General features: G+C 39.5%; 1 protein-coding gene across 1 annotated transcript in view; it reads right to left on the reverse strand.

Moving 5' to 3' along the window:
- cacna1eb (calcium channel, voltage-dependent, R type, alpha 1E subunit b) overlaps positions 1 to 16,609 on the reverse strand; it is a gene marked incomplete at its 5' end in the record, with an annotated part of 250,899 nt that overhangs the window by 28,955 nt on the left and 205,335 nt on the right. The window contains 10 exons of the mRNA XM_079451973.1: positions 28 to 202; positions 2,273 to 2,364; positions 7,586 to 7,651; positions 7,798 to 7,917; positions 13,011 to 13,091; positions 13,188 to 13,298; positions 13,390 to 13,554; positions 13,754 to 13,955; positions 15,861 to 15,998; positions 16,139 to 16,299. Of these exons, the coding sequence (XP_079308099.1) occupies positions 28 to 202; positions 2,273 to 2,364; positions 7,586 to 7,651; positions 7,798 to 7,917; positions 13,011 to 13,091; positions 13,188 to 13,298; positions 13,390 to 13,554; positions 13,754 to 13,955; positions 15,861 to 15,998; positions 16,139 to 16,299 (1,311 nt within the window). The remainder of the gene's footprint in view (positions 1 to 27; positions 203 to 2,272; positions 2,365 to 7,585; positions 7,652 to 7,797; positions 7,918 to 13,010; positions 13,092 to 13,187; positions 13,299 to 13,389; positions 13,555 to 13,753; positions 13,956 to 15,860; positions 15,999 to 16,138; positions 16,300 to 16,609) is intronic.

A 16,609-nucleotide genomic window follows, 5' to 3' on the forward strand; every position in this document is an offset into this window, starting at 1 on the left:
TAAGATTCTAAAATGTTTTGGGCTTACCAAAAATGAGCTGAAAAAGATGAATGAAACAAAGTAGAAATAGGCAAAATCAGTCCCACAACCACCTGGATGATCTGGCGCGGTGAAAGGTGGCGCTATAGAAGGGTCCGGCTCACACTCCTTTCCACTGAGACATGAGAGCATGATCTCCTGCCACGACTCTCCTGTGGCACTTCTGCAAGAAACAAAGAAATATATATTAGAAGTTGTATTTTAGAATGTTTTATTTACTTTTGTTTTATTGTCTGTTTTTGTTATACTAAAAGTCTGTGTAACGTTCACCGGTTCCCGCCTCCTTCCTTTTATTGAATCTTGTTACACAGAACAACACTTCCTAAGTGCAGAATCTTATCTAAACTATAGATAGGAAAGGGGTTTTACAGAAGCATCTTAACTTGACAAATAATCATATAAACTGTCTTAATTTTAGGACAATCCCGCAGCTGTCCTAATTTCAAAATGATTTAACAGAATGACAGAAAAAATGCTCATAATTGCCTGTCCAACAAAAGTATTTATTAATAATTGAAAATGAAGAATGTTTTATGGAAGAAAAACTCTTGGAGGACCCTTAATATGTGTTACATGTGTGATGACAAAACTCTTTTGTTTTAAGCAAACTTCTGTCTATTCTGTCCAGGCTGTTTATATACTAATTATTGTTAGTGCATGAACAAGAACAACTATATCATTAAATACTTTAACAATGCTGATAAAATTCCTCTCAAAATCATGGGTGTGAGAGAATAGACAGTACATCACTTAAATCTATTTATGAGTCATTGGTTTTTAATAGATCAAAGAGAATAGACTTATTTCCAATGTATCAACTACTGCCATCAGGAAGCGTTATATAGTTCCTCTATGTAAAAGTAATCGGTCCAAGAAATCATTCATGCCTCATTCTAGTAATATTTTAAACAGCGTGTTGTAACGAATTGACACTGCATTTTAATGTTGCCATTGTATGTTGTAAGTGAATGCAGCTTTGAGTCTAGGACTATTACCTGAAAATGGATAATAAATATAAATCTAACTCTTAAAGATATAAATCTGTAAAAAGTGTTCAAGATAAGTCGGATACAGGCATTCAGGGGCATAGCATTACATGGGGGGGAGTATTTTAGCCTTCATTATGAGTTTAAATGTCACATCCATAACACTGGAACTACAACACTTTGCGGTCACGGAATGGCTGGACAGAACCCAGATGCAGGCAGATGAAGGGTTAATGACAAAACTTTTATGAAATATACAAAGCCACGAGGGGGAAAACGTGAACAAAAACTTGGCAAACAAACACTTCCCTCAAGGGGGACAAAACAAGGCATTCGAAAAATAAGTGAATAGTTCTACAAACTTGAAATAAGAGCAGGGGTAATCCGAAAACACAAGGACGGGTATATGGGGAGAATACCCGTAAGACCATACATCCAACAGTAAATAGCGACGTTAGACAATGCACCGACAAGGAAACAGAGGGAAACTAGGGATATATAAAGGGAGCTATTAATGAGGAGTATTTACACTGGGAGAGTTGCGACAGGTGACGGGAATGAAACCCGAACAAAAGTAAACAGGAGAAAACACGGAGCAGGTGAGAGGAATCAAGCCCTAACAACATGATTACGGGAGACATGAGGACGGGGCTGGGAGCCATAACAGGAGGACACATGGCGCCAAGTAACAACAAAAAGCCACGTTTCTCTACACATAACAAAACAGAAACCCGAAAGACGTGGCAATGTCATGACTCTGCCCAGGGAGCTAGAAAGTTGAGACAGGAGTCCTGACATTTGCTTTTTGTCCTGTTATAGTCCTGTGGCCCCTCCCTAATTTTATTCACTTGTGTCATGTTATCCTGCTTGATTAATCCATGATCTGTCTATTAAAACCCTGTGTGTATTTTTGGTAATTGTCCGAATGGATATTCGTTGTGTAGTGTTCCTATTTTAGAATTGGTTCTCAATATCATCCTGTTTTTCCTTTGATGATTATATTCAGAAGTAAAAAACGTTGCTATTATTAGGGCAATGTATCACGATACAATCGGACAATGTAGCCAAATTATGTTGAAAATATGAAAATTATGCTGGAAATTTTTTTAGGACATTAAGGGGACTATCACTCACAGGACAAACAGGTGTGTCAAACGACTAAAGCAAAACAAAGTCATTCATCCAGGTATCATAACAGTCTTAATAATCAAGGGTTTATATGGTCTTGGTGATTTCAGCGATCTTACCTAAAAAGCAGCATCAAGGCACCAGAGAATGTCTTGAAATTGTTGTGCTGATTAATGTGGCTTTCATCATTTAATTTAATATTTCCAAATACCTAAAGAAAAGACATGGTGTTAGATATACTTTGTAGTCCTCACACATTATTTTACCTGTCTGTTGTCCTTTAATTGATATGATGTGTTCTGTACCTTAAAGAAATTTGAAACTTTGATAACAGCATTCAGATGCTAGCAGACACAACTTTTAGCATGTAAAAATGATAAAACCTGCAAAATTCTATATATGCCATATATACCATAGTACGTTTAGCTTTCTTACACAAAGCATAATGTTAAAAAGAAGTGCAAAACTCAGCAGCAACTTTCAAACGCTAACTTTCTACGATAACAAGTCCTGTTATCTGATTCCCTTGAGAAGTCTGCCCACGGCCATGACAACACCAGAACTCCTCTTTCAACACGTATTTCGTTACTTTGGGATTCCAGAAGATGAAGTTTCGGACCGGGGGCCTCAAGTCTGGAAAGCCTTTTGTGAACTCCTAGGTGTGACCATCATTCAGTCATCCGGTATTGTGACAGCGGAAGTTGTGGTCTTCAGGAGTGGACCGTGGAGGGGGGGTACTGTCATGGAGACACCAGGCTCTTTTGTGAAATTTTTTTTTTTTCATTTGTCAAGACTGAACATGCACATGAACCTTCTGCTCTAGGTCCTTAGGGAATCCCTGGTTGGAGTAGGAGGACACATGAATGAATAAAATGTCGTTAAATAAAATGTTCTGCTTTCACCAGGCAACAGGAGCAACAGGTGACATAACTTTGAAATCCTCGGTAGGGCTAGATCGTCGCATTTCAATTAACTTTGTAGACTTCAGATTAAATTGATATCGGACGATGACATTATAAAGTGAGGCGCGTCTAAGAAGTCTTCTTTATAAATTGTGAGCTGGGCAGTTATAAATTCAGGTAAGACTATCAAAAGTCCTCCTGTCTGATCTGTAGAGTGCAAGCTTATATGCCCATTGGCCTCATTCATATTGGTTTACAATGCAATTTGCAGCCCGCAGCACAGAGCAGCATGAGTTACATTTGTTGGAATCACATTGCCAGCCTTAACAAACCCTGCGTTTCATTTCGAAGGGCTCACCCCTATGCCCTAAGCCCTTCAAAGTGTTTACTCTCCAGAGTAAGAGCTTCAAAGGGTTGAAGGGTGTAGGTGACTAAACAACTGTTTCTTGAAGGGCCTTTTTGCGTTTTCAAACCGTGCCCATAAGTAAGCGCCGTGGCAACGCAAAAGAATCATGGGGGCGTGAAGTGTCCATCAGTTGTACCCTTTGAAATCCTACATTCCGCAGGGCCCTTTGAAGTGACCAGCTATGAGCACTTCGGTTTAGTACGACCCTTCAATATGGGGGCCATGAGGGTTTTCATTCCAAAGTGCCCTTCAGAGAGCGATATATCCCATTTAGAATGCACCGATAGTCATGTCTGTCAGTCATCAGTGGTGGATAATGGCACTGTCTATCAGCGAGAGCACCCTCTGGCTTTCAGATTCAACAACAATTGCCGTACTTCACTGACAAGCTGTGCATTATACCGTAGTTGCAGCTAATCTGCAAATTATGTGTGGTTTATTTTACATTTATTGTACAGCAAAACCACACACAACACCGACACACAACAGCCTCACACTCTGACGCACCCACACACAACACCATCACGTTTAAAACCCTCATAACCGACACAGTCAATGGCACAAGTTTTTTGAAGAAGAATATGTGTCAATGCATGCACACAGCAAATGTTGATGGCTGCTCATATAATCACCAGGGCAAATTAGAGGCAGGAGCAGGTGAGATCTGGCTAAACAACAACCCCTGCCCACCACAACAATTCCAACCACACCCACATTCATTACAATATGCATACATAGAAGCCATCCTCATCACCCTCCAGATTGCTTGCAATCAGGGCAAGACAAAGACTACTATGATAAGACTGATGCCCTTGCCAAAGCTGTTGCACTATACTGAGATCCATATACTTTTCTAGCCCTTTCCACCTAACCCATCATTTGCCATTGTTACCTGCCACCAGGGCACCACTACTGCGCAAAACCCCATTTCCTCCCTTGTCAAGACCCGTTCAGACCACCAGCGATGAAGCAAGGCAATTTCATTCATTTCAATGGTAGCCTAGCAACATCCAGCGACAGTGACAGTTGGTGACAGGAAGTGGGCATGTCTAGTGACTCCAAAAGTTGAAATCTGCTCAACTGTATGCAAATACAGGGTGCAGTGATAGCTGATGAAGTTGTGTGTTGACGCCCCAGGTGCGGTGCTGGTGAAGCCAGGGGTTGGCATGTTGGTGTTTTCACAGTTGGAGAGGGCTGGTAAACTGGATAGGCTGGAGCTGTAGAACTGGGCGGGTATTGGACTGGCATAGGTGTAGCTGGGTCCCTATGCTGGACGTTTATAGATGTAGTCATGGGATGCATTATTGGATAGGCTGGTTGGTACAACGTAGATGCTGTTGGCTGGACCGCTGCAAACGGTGAGATAGATGTTAATGTTGCTGGAAGGGACTGGGTTAGAATGTCCTCTTTGCCATATCTGTGGCTGGGGCTAGTCGTTATAGCTTGGGACAGTAATACTGGGCTTGTGGTGCTGGCAGTAAATGCAGCTGGCCGCATGCTGACTGCTTGTGTGCTTACCCATGTTGTAATATCTGGCAGTAAGCAAGGGTTCGCTTGTACTAATCGCTGTGAGGCTGGAGAACCTGTCTCACTGAGGCAGTAGTCTGTGAAGGTGTGGCTTTGCCAGCTGCACTCACTTAGGGCAGAAGATGGCGGCCTTCCACACACCGTTGGTAACTTGTGGTGCTGTGGTCCACTGGCTTACCTCATCGACTGCTGCTGCTGGGAAATGACAGGGTGGGGGCTCAAGTGCCGAGAGTAGCTGGCCACCTGGAGTAGCAGACCCAGACTACAGGCTAAGTGACTGCAACTGCTGTGCACTGGCACTTAAGTTGTTATCCTGATGAGGAGCAGTATAAGGCATGAGGGACTGAAGAAGGCTGATCTGGTAGCCCTGGAGGTAAGCTGGTAGCTGCCGTGGCCGTCCTGTTGCTTCACTTGCTCGCATTGTGTCCATTTTGCTGATATGGGTGAAGTAATCCGGCTCGAAGGATCAATATTGAGAAGAGCTAGGACTCTATATTGTTTTAGGCGGATTCGCTGGGACACTTCATCCACACAGGTACTCCGATTAGAGAGCGAGACCGGACACAGAAGAACAGTTGACGTGGCTTTAATGATGAATTACCACTCCAAATTACACACAGCACTGTGTTTAACGTTTACTGTTTGAGCCTTTACATTGATCTGTACTGTACTGGTATCTCCAATGAACAAATATAAATAATATATATAAGAAGGTGTGCTAGCTTAATAAGCACATTTTAACTTGAACTTAAATCGTTTAGCACATTAAACATCAGATAAACATCGCTACAAAATAACGTTAGCTTATACAAACGCAGAAAATCGCCGCTTCAATTGCATATCAAAAGAACTAATCTGCGATCCCACCTTTATCACAAACGCAAACAGGCATCAATGTGAAAATAAACTAGGCATCCGTGATTAGCTGCCCAGCGAGGTGCCTGATGTAAAAAAACACTAAATTCAGCACTGCACCGTTCCTTCATAATAAAATAGAAACAGTAATAGGGAATTTACAACACTACTCTTAGGGACATTAAGACAAGAGAATGCAACTATTCTAAAACCTACAGTCTCTAAAGAAAGATTTGATTTAGGCCCTACCGGATTTTATTATAAAGATGTAATGTTTTTTCTATTGATTCTGCTGCACTTTTTTACTCTTGTTTTGTTATTTTTAATTGTGGCTCAGGAAGTTGCACCACTCAGTTGACACATTTCTGTTCAGTCTCACATTCAAAGTCTCACCGGTTTTCAGTCTCACAGGTTATCAGTCTGCAGTGTTCACAGTCTGACAGGTTCATTCTCACATTTTTAACAAAATCAACAATGTTGCACTTGTTCACAGTAAGACAACAAAGTCACACAGGTTCATAGTCTCACTGGTTCACATTCTCACATGTTCAATGTCACATAAGTCTCCCGAATACTAATGTAGTCCTGCCGAAAGTCCTGCCGAAACCCACCTTGAGCGGGACTTGAACCAGAAATCAGCCCAGCTATGGTAGGAGACGATGACCTCTAGAAACCCTCACAAATATTTATTACTAAATTATTACTATATGTTCAATGTATCAGTCTTTTTGCATTCTTGTTTGTTATACTCAAGTCATTTTTCATCCTCCTTAGTTTTCTTTATATTGTAGCACTGAGGAAGTAGAGCACACTAGTAAAGCCACTGTATGCAGAGAGGTGAGGAAAGTGTGCCGCCATGTTGATGTTTGTGCCGTTGCCATGGTAAATTGTATATGGTTTATGAGTGATTGTGGGTTATAAAAAGTTTCCTGTCATGTGGGTTAAAAGTTTAACCTTAAAAGTTATTCTTTTAAGCTGTCGAGTTTTGATATCTTACTCATAATCAGCGATGATTACTCTATGATTTTACTATCGCTGGTCACGAGCATTGGAAATATAGTCTAAATGTAACTTTTTGGTGGATGAATAGTTTTCAACATTAATTCTGAATCATTTGATTGTTAGTTCAACTCTGATTCGCTGAATCGTATAGTGAAAAGTATACTGATCCAAATTCATTAGTGTTTATTTGTTGTTAATTCATAAGCAACTCGAATTTCTTTTGGTTTAAGAAGTTATTGGTCTAAGTACTGTTAAATTAGCTCTTATCAAGATATTGTTATGTCAACTTATTTTTTGTAGTTAATGTGACTTTTCATTTTCAACCTTTTCATGACATTAAGCCACAGCCCAAGCACATCCACCATTTTTTTGAACAATGACAATCATGCAGCTATTCAAACTCTTCTAAATATCCAGGACTAATGAAAATTATACAACGGTTAGTTCCAGTCCATGATTCTGATCAATAGCTGTGCATTATTCATGATAAAGCAGAACAGAAACAATTCTGTGCATAACTATGCACCCTTAGCAATCAGTGACAGATACATTTGAGATTGACTCAAAACTTCAAGTTTGTAAAAACGATCAGTTTATTTAAATAAAAAATAAGTCAAATTAACTTAAAATAGAAACATAGTTAAACTTAACTGTGCAGTTAAATGTGCTTCAGGATCACTGCATTTATGTATACTTTTTAGCTGTTAAATCATAATTATTGGGATAAATACAAGACTAACCTGCATGCCAATAATGGCGTAAATGAAGAACAGCATGGCGATGAGAAGACAAACATATGGAAGTGCCTGAAAGAAGAAAATATTAAACAGCATGTGTCATGAATCTATCAGGTTTATGAATATTTATTGTTTTTACAGCCATATAATAAAGCAAATATGACATATTAGATAAAATGATATCGCGTGAGTAGATATTGCAACAATAATTTTACCTTAAAAGACTGAACAAATGTCCACAGCAAAATTCGTATTGTGTAGCCTTGCCGCAACAGTTTAATGAGTCTAGCTGCTCTGAACAGTTTCAAGAAACTCATATTGATGGTGTTCAAAGACTGGACAGAAAAAGAAACTTTGTGGTTAACTGAGATTTTGAAAAATTGTGATCAATCAAAGGATTAAAACAATAATACTTCTCGTATATATACTCATAGTAGTTTTATATTCAGTACAGAAAAAACACATAATTCAGCTGTTGGGCGAAAACCACTTATCCCCAATAGCACTTCTTTTTAGACAGGGTTTAGATTAAGATATGTTGGTGTAAATTGTTTTCCGTTGAACATGCATTTTAGTCTGGGACTAGGCTCAAGTCTTTGACTAAGAAACCAGGCTTATTCATTAAAATATTTGAACACTGTGTTGTCGAAGTTGGCAAGCTCTTCTTAATACTTTTCCAGCCCACCAGCAAACATAAAAGGAAGTATGGCATGGCACGAGTACAAAAGGAAGATGACATGGCCATTCATTCTGCTTTTGTTCAGCTTTTTGCTTCCCAGCTAGACTCTAAGTCACGGAAAGCTAAGAGAATATGAAAAGTGTTGCTTCCCACCCAGGCTCTCAGTCATGAAAGTCAAAGCGTGATGAGGATAAATTCTCTGTTGCTGCATCGGAGGGCAATTTGTTCAGTTCAGGTCATTTGTCCCCTTAGGGAAAGTAAGGTTGCAGCGAGATCACACAGACATAATAAGAGTCACTTATTATGTTGGCATACAAAATATAAATACTGTACATACATACAAGATTTCTAAATAAGATTGCAATTTGCTACTTTTAGATGCAGACAAATCTCCTGAGCTGGTTGAGCACAGGATGAGGCCGACCTGCTGCAGCGACCGGTATATACCTCTGAGGTTCCTCAGCCCAAAGGGTAAATGAATGACCCCCGCCATCTTCCTTTTATACCCGTATGTACGGGCGGAGACTGGTGTGCATGGGCCATTCGCCAAGCCCATTGGCGTTTTAAAATTCCTCCCGGAGGAATTGAGAGACCGACTGAAGGGAACGGAGGTTACAGTCGTAACCGAGACGATCTTCCTCATGAGACAGATATCAATTTGTCCATTTAAATGGGGACCCATCAAATCTAATGCAAGTAAATTATGGATTACCTCAGGGATCGGTTTTAGGACCCTTGCTATTGTCCATATACATGCTGCCCCTTGGCAGATATAAAACATTGGATGACTAGTAATTTCCTTCTTTTAAATTCTATTGAAACTGAAATATTACTTATCAGACCTTTCATTCCATTAAAGGGATACTTCACCCAATAAGGAAAATTCTGTCATAATTTACAGATTGTTTCAAACCTGTATACATTCTTTGTTCTGCTGAACACAGGAAGATACTGTAGGAAGAATGTCAGATCTCATTTCCATTTACTGCCAAAGAAGGGAAAATAAACACTATGGAAGTCAATGGGGAAAGAGATCTAACATTCTTCCAAATATCTTCCTGTGTTCGGCAGAACAAAGACATTTATACAGGATTGGAACGAAAGGTAAAAACAAGACATTTTGTGTTCCTTTAAAGGTCAAATGTGTAATTTTTTAGGTGATCTATTGAGAGAAATGCAATAAAATATACATAGCTTACACAATGAAGCGTTATGTTTCTATCACCTTAGAATTAGCGATTTCTATTTACATACACCGCAGATCCCCTTGCATGTAATTCACCGTGTTCTGTCAGGCTTCGTAGTGTTTCGAAAGGGAGGGGGAGGGGTGGAATGAGCATTTGGTTGCAATTCAAAGACATTACTGACTGGACTTTTAAGGACAACACATTAATGTTGTTCTGCATAGGCTTAATTTTGAGTGGGACATATTCCCACCACTTTTTGGAAGAAATTAAGAAATGCTTGCGGAAGGTGTGTATTGTTTAAGGGGCCATTGACACTAAAACTTGTGGGAAACGCAGGATGGTCTACTTTTCAGAGGGCTGCACTCCAGAAACGCATCATCCACGCTTGCGGCACTTGTGCTTTCAGTGTCTAAGCCAATAAACAAGTTACATAGGAATAAACTGATTTTAAGTGTAATCAGGCGGCTTCCTGCCAGGTGCAGAAGGGTGGGCTTAGCAGACATTCTGGGTGGGCATATACCCCTGCCAAACAGACAGTATATTAACACTAAGAAATAAGTGACCATTTCAAGTATTTTACTTTTTTCTGATTAGAATGTGTTTTGGCAAAATTATAATTTTTGTTTAATTCTGTGAACTTCTGACAATATTTCTCCCAAATTTTTGATGGACTGCTGTTTAGAAAACATTTCTCTCATGCTTCTGTGTATCTAACTCCGCTGTTACTCTCGCAAATGATTGCTTGTAAAATTATTGTATTTTCAAATTACAAGTTACTTTTAAATTTTTTTTTTCACAGCAGTATTTTGTATTTTATTTAAATACATTTTATGAGTAAGCAGTGGGGGAAAAGGGTGACTGAATACATATGAAAGCATTCTGTTATCACTCCGCTAGAGATCAGTTAATTCTGCTCCGGGTTTTCCCATTCCCACTCCCACTTCCCACTCTGTGTTCACTGACTCCGCTCACAGCTGATGATGGATAGTCTTATCGACAGGTTTATTATTGATCTTATGTAATATACAAATTTTCTCTGACACTGAATTTTAAATATATCTGTAAGCCATAATCATCAAAATTTCAAGAAATCAAGGCTTAAAATATTTAAATCTATGTGTAATGAATCTATATCAGTGGTTCTTAACCTGGGTTCGATCGAAGGTTCGGTGGAGGTCAAGACACACACTCATATGATTCGTGATGACACACCCCGATTGGCCATCATTGGCGGCAGGTGATCACGCAACATCGCTTGGCCTATCTGTGCTGCAGGGAATTTGGTGCGCCCAGTAGTCGACTTGTGGTATGTCGTGTGATTTCTTTCTTAATATTTTAATCCTTTCATACTAACTATGTCGAGCAAAAAAAGAATTTGGTCGGACGAATATGTACAATATGAATTCACGTGTATAACGGAACGTGATGGGAGTCAGCGTCCTAACTGCATGATTTGCAATGCCAAATTGAGCAATTCTAGTCTAGCACCGGCAAAACTAAGAGAACACTTCCTTAAGCTGCATGGAGATGGAAATTGTTTTTATGGTTTTGTTCTTTAAAACACAGTGATGTTGATGCACGGTTCATTTTGTGCACCAGTAAAATATATACCTATGTTTTGAATTTGAAAAAAATCTTATTTTATTTTTCCAATTAAGAAGGGTTCGGTGAATGCGCATATGAAACTTAAGGGGTTCAGTACCTCTATCAAGGTTAAGAACCACTGATCTATATAATATATTGGTTTTACTTTCTGAAATGAGTGACAAAATATATTGACCTTTTTCACGATATTCTAATTAATTGAGATGCACCTGTATTAATATTTAAGTATATCACAATTCATACAGAAATGAGATTCAGTGCTGTATTATAAATAAATATAGCAATTTACTTGATATATTGTCATGGTTCTGCCCTCTCTTGTCTTGATTTTCTAGCCTAGTGGCAGAATCATGACAGAGCAACGTGTTTCGTGTGGAGAGAAAGGACAAAACACAAAAAACCTATCATTGTCTATTACTTCTCCGATTGTCACGATTGTCAGCTGGAGTGCCCATGAACTCCAGTAGAGGGCACTCCACTCAGGACTACGTCTGTCATGAACTGCTCCGAGACTTAGGGTGAGATCCAAATGCAGCTTTACTCTCAGAATGGTCAAACAGGCAGAGGTCATACAACAGCGACAAGGATAACATAGACAGGCAGAATCAAGGTCATCAACAAGGCAGAGGGTCAAAAGGCAAGCGGCAAGCGGCAAGGAGTCAAAGGAACAGGAGTAGGAACAGGAGTAGGAACAGGAGTAGGAACAGGAGTAGGAACAGGAGTAGGAACAGGAGTAGGAACAGGAGTAGGAACAGGAGTAGGAACAGGAGTAGGAACAGGAGTAGGAACAGGTAAACAGATGATATAAACGCTCAGAAATGCAGACAGGCTAACAAGACTTCGCAAAGATTGAGAGTCCAAACACAGTATATATAGGGGAGTGGTAATGGGAATCATCTGGTGGTGATTGTCTGTGATATGAGACACCTGGTGGCGGTTAGCATGGGATTCTGGGAAATGTAGTCCTGAGTGGAGTGCCCTCTACTGGAGTTCATGGGCACTCCAGCTGACAATCGTGACACCGATCTGCTTTGTTTGACGTTGTGTCTTGTTTTTTAGTTAGTCTAAACTCAACAGTTTTGTATTTTAGTCTTGTCAGTGTTTTCCCCCATTGTGGGTGTTTGTGTTGTCTTTGCAATAAATCCGTCTTTTGTTAACCCTTTCCATGCTGCCTGCAATTGTGTTTTTCCACAGCAACCGTGACAGAACGAACAACCCCGAACTGAACCCAGCATGCAGCCATGGATGGTGAGAAGTGCCTCTTGAGGTCTCGGCAAGCCCACCTCCTGTTCGGGATGCATCAGAGGGAATCCGGTGTGCTCGAGTATGCCCGGGACTTCCTGTTAGAGGCGGTGGAGACGAAGTTCAACGAGAAGGAGCTCAAGCTTATATTCAACAGCGGGCTCATTGAACCCCTCACCACCAGGGAGATACAGTTGCTGGAGCCTCTGGGGTTACTTGATATGGTGAACTACCTGGGTAACAGGGACGAGTCCAGGACCTCACCTCCAGTCGAGTCCCTACCCTCGTTGCCTGCGATCCCGGAGGGGTGTGCCCTGGGCATGGTCACTCTTTGGCCCGCAGCACCCCTGTTTCAAGCTCCAACAGTTTCGACCCTCCCACGAGCCTCCTTGGCAGGCATGGACAAGCTAGCCGGTGACTCAGCCGGAAAAAAAATTGTGTATCCTCATTCCGCAACTCAGTCCCCTGCTCAGGACAAATGCTGAAAGAATGGGAATGCCATCTTCCTTTTATGGCATGTGGAAAATGGTATGAAGATTCCATTCACCAAGTTCACTAGCCTTTTACATTATGATCAGAGATAATAGGTTCTCAAATTCAAACCTTAAATACTTTCAGATTAATACGACGCCTCGTTTCCTCTATCAGGAAACAGAGATTACAGTCGTAATTGAGATATTTCCGCCCAACAGCAATTGATATGATATGTTCCCACCTGTAAATCTACCACAATTTCAGTGATACTTCCAAGTACAGTGATAAAATCAAATATGTTCCATGTGTCACGGAAGTAGTTCTATGGAGTGACAAAAAAGAAAACAAGTTATCTAATTCAGATGCCTTCTCTTCAGCAGGACACTCATTAGCATGATTATAATCTTGCTATACTTACCATAATCCCAAAAGCCATTATTTTTAAGATACATTCAAGAGAGAATAGCACAGTGAATGCTGTGTTGAAGTGCTTTAACACTGTGTCATAAGTAGCTGGGGCCGAGTGGTACTGAAAACAGAAAGATAAAATCAACAGAACATTCCTACAATTAAGGAGCTTTACATTTTAAAACTGCTCATTGTCTAATAAGGAGTTTTACCTTCATCATAAGCACTACCGTGTTAAGTGCAATCATGACCAAAACTGTGTACTCGAATGATGGTGACACCACAAAGTGCCATAATCGGTATTGGAGCGTCTGTCTATTCTGAGGCATGTATCTTGTAAGAGGCTTTGCACTAATAACAAAGTCTATGCAAGCCCGCTGTAAGAGTGAAAAAACAAAGAAGCAAAGGATTTAGCAGGTTACTATTGCAGATTAGTCCACAAAGCAGCATATTGATTACATCATGGGGCATAATAGTAAAATGAAAGTGTAAAAGGACAGCAAATCAAAGCTATATATATCCAGTACAAAGAAAAGCCAAGATGTGTTATTATGTCTATTTGTCAGAAATACAGACCTCATTTTTCTCCAGATTGCATTCCTCCATCATCTTGTCGCCCTGCTCCTGGAATGTGATGATGATGAGAGCAACAAAGATGTTGACAAAGAAAAAGGGAAAAACTACAAAGTAAACAACATAGAAAATTGACATCTCCATGCGGTTTCCTCTACTTGGGCCATGGTCTTCTTCAGTTACATCCACTGAGTGTTGAAGAACTCTGTAGAAAACAGGCAAATGAACCAACATATAATTAATCATTTTTGAATATACGCTATGTGTTGCTAGCAAAAAGCTATAGGCTTACATGCTTGGCCAAATAAAGTAGAAAAAATTGTTGATTATGCCAGTCAGTTTATACAGATATACAGTTGTGTATGCTGTTTTTTTCCTTTTCTTGCAGGCCTTATTTTTATTTAAAAACTAAATGTTAAAAATAATACAATTGGGTTGCTCTTTTATACTGGTCTCCCCTCGCTTCAACACTACCAAACCTCAGATTTCAGTTGCGCGACCTACTAGGGGGGTTGACTAGCAAGAAAGCGGCTGCTTACATTGAGCTCTCCATAAAGACACTGCACAAGCCAGTCAATTTTCCTTCAGTTTCAAGAAACAAAACATAAAACCTCTCTCAACACAAGAAAAACTTGAATATGAACAGAAACTACAAGTTCTGGGCACTTGTGATTCAAATGCAGCACCCGCCGCTGTATTTAATCCCCAAAAAACACCAGGATTATATTAACCCTAATATTATGTTGTTACGTTAATTCAATCCCTTACAAATGTAGACATATATCAGATGGATTAGCACAATATTTCCACACGGACATCCCCATATCCCCCGATAGCGTGTGCATTCTGAAGCAGTAGCTGAGTCTCAATTCACAGTCACATTTGTCAATCAGATATGTCAGGGGTATGCAACAGGTGAAAACACCAATAATATCTGGCCTGCGCCAGCAGCATTATTTTGTCTATTTTGAACGCATCTTGTTCTGAAATAGATCCGTCTCAATCACATCTTTTGTGAATTTACCTTCAAAATAAAAGTACGAGATCATTTTTGTAGCAATGTTATACCCTTATAACGCAGAGCCTCAGCACCAACAGGTGAACAATAACAAAGCTAATTTTTAAGGTGCCATGCTTGGTCTCGGGGTGCTGTCTAATATTATATTATTTGCAAACAGCAACAACTTCACAAAACTAGGTAGGAAGAATGCAAAGAAACTTTATAACTGAACCTCGTTCATTCCATTATTGTTATTTTGGCTTTTAGCTTTAGCTGTCTCCCTTTAGCCACAACTAGTGTCGCTGACTGTCTGCGACCACTGCAATGGTTAATGACGTCACAACCCGAAATAAACACGCCCTATTGCATAAGCCCAACCCCGCCATTGACTGACAGGTTTCTATAGAAGTCAGAGGATATCGAATACAAAGGATATTGCGATTTAATTTGAGTTTTGTCAGGCTTGATATTCGACGGCAGATAAAGTGAAATAGCATATGGGGAAATGCTGTTGTGCTTTTAATATGGCAGGGTCGTAACTCGTATGACAGAGGTAATTCTTTCGCAAACAGATTTAGCTTTTCCTTTTGAAATTCGTGTAAATGCAAATGCAAATGGTTTACTTTTCATTACAGTCTACTTATATTGAATTACTATTTTATATCATTTTACTAGCAAATTAATTTTAATTTACTCAAGTAAATAATAATATAGTATACTACGTTTTATTTCATGTGGGTGTGTCACAGGGTCCGACACTTTGTTTGAGATGCAGACTCTGAAAACTCCACAAGCATCACATGTGAAGTCAACGAAACCGTGCCACTCATTCACTCAGAGACACGCATATTACATATTAAAATATATGTACATATTTAAATTATTCATAGCACAATTTGAATGTTATTAGCTGTCAAGCAGAGGCTTGTTTCTCAGGGGGCACCCTTAAACAAACATAAAAGCACCCTCAGAGATTAAATAAAACACTGTGTCAGATAAAATTATTAACAGTTTACATCCAAAACATGATAAAAATTACTTTATGTAGGTGGAATCAAACTAAAGATTTCCTAATAGAATGCACAGTAATATAAACATAAATAAACATACTGTGGCCAGCCCTCGCCTGTAGACACGGTGAAGAGTGTTAAAAGAGCCCAAAGAACATTATCATAGTGGAACTCATGTCTCCTCCACTCCCTCCTCTTCACCTCCTTTCTGTCTCTCCCATAGTCAATGTAGTAGCCCCTACAAAACAAATAATAAATATTATAAAAAAATATATACTGTATATTTATCGCTGTGCTGTGCACTGGTATTAAATTCCCAAGGTGAGAGTTTTTCGGTTAAGTCATTACATTTCAAATGTCTGTTTTACTTGCACTTACTGACATTCCTTCTGAGTGCCCATGGAGCCATCGGTACAGTAAAAAAACTTTCCTTTAAAAAGCTGCACCGCAATGACAGCGAAGATAAACATGAAGAGTTTGTAGACAATGAGAATGTTAAAGACGTTCTTTAGGGATGTGACCACACAATCGAACACAGCCTGCAATCAAAAAGAAAAAAAGAAATAGGCCAAACACTTTCAGATATTATACAGTACACAACAGTGCAGTCAACTATGACAACAGGTCTGTGCTCTTTACCTGTAGTTTTGCTTTATCAGTAAGGTTGGAACTTGAATTGATGATCTTAAAAAAATGGTTGGATGATAATAGATTGTCACTGAACTTAAGTAAAACAAAGTTCATAATATTTGGTAATCGAAAGAGTAATAATAAAGTTAAAATTAGGATTAACAATGAGGAAATAGATAGAGTATATGAAAATACATTTCTAGGCGTTATAAAAGATCA

This window comes from Barbatula barbatula, assembly GCF_947034865.1.
Source record: "Barbatula barbatula genome assembly, chromosome: 3".
NCBI classification, from domain to species: domain Eukaryota; kingdom Metazoa; phylum Chordata; class Actinopteri; order Cypriniformes; family Nemacheilidae; genus Barbatula; species Barbatula barbatula.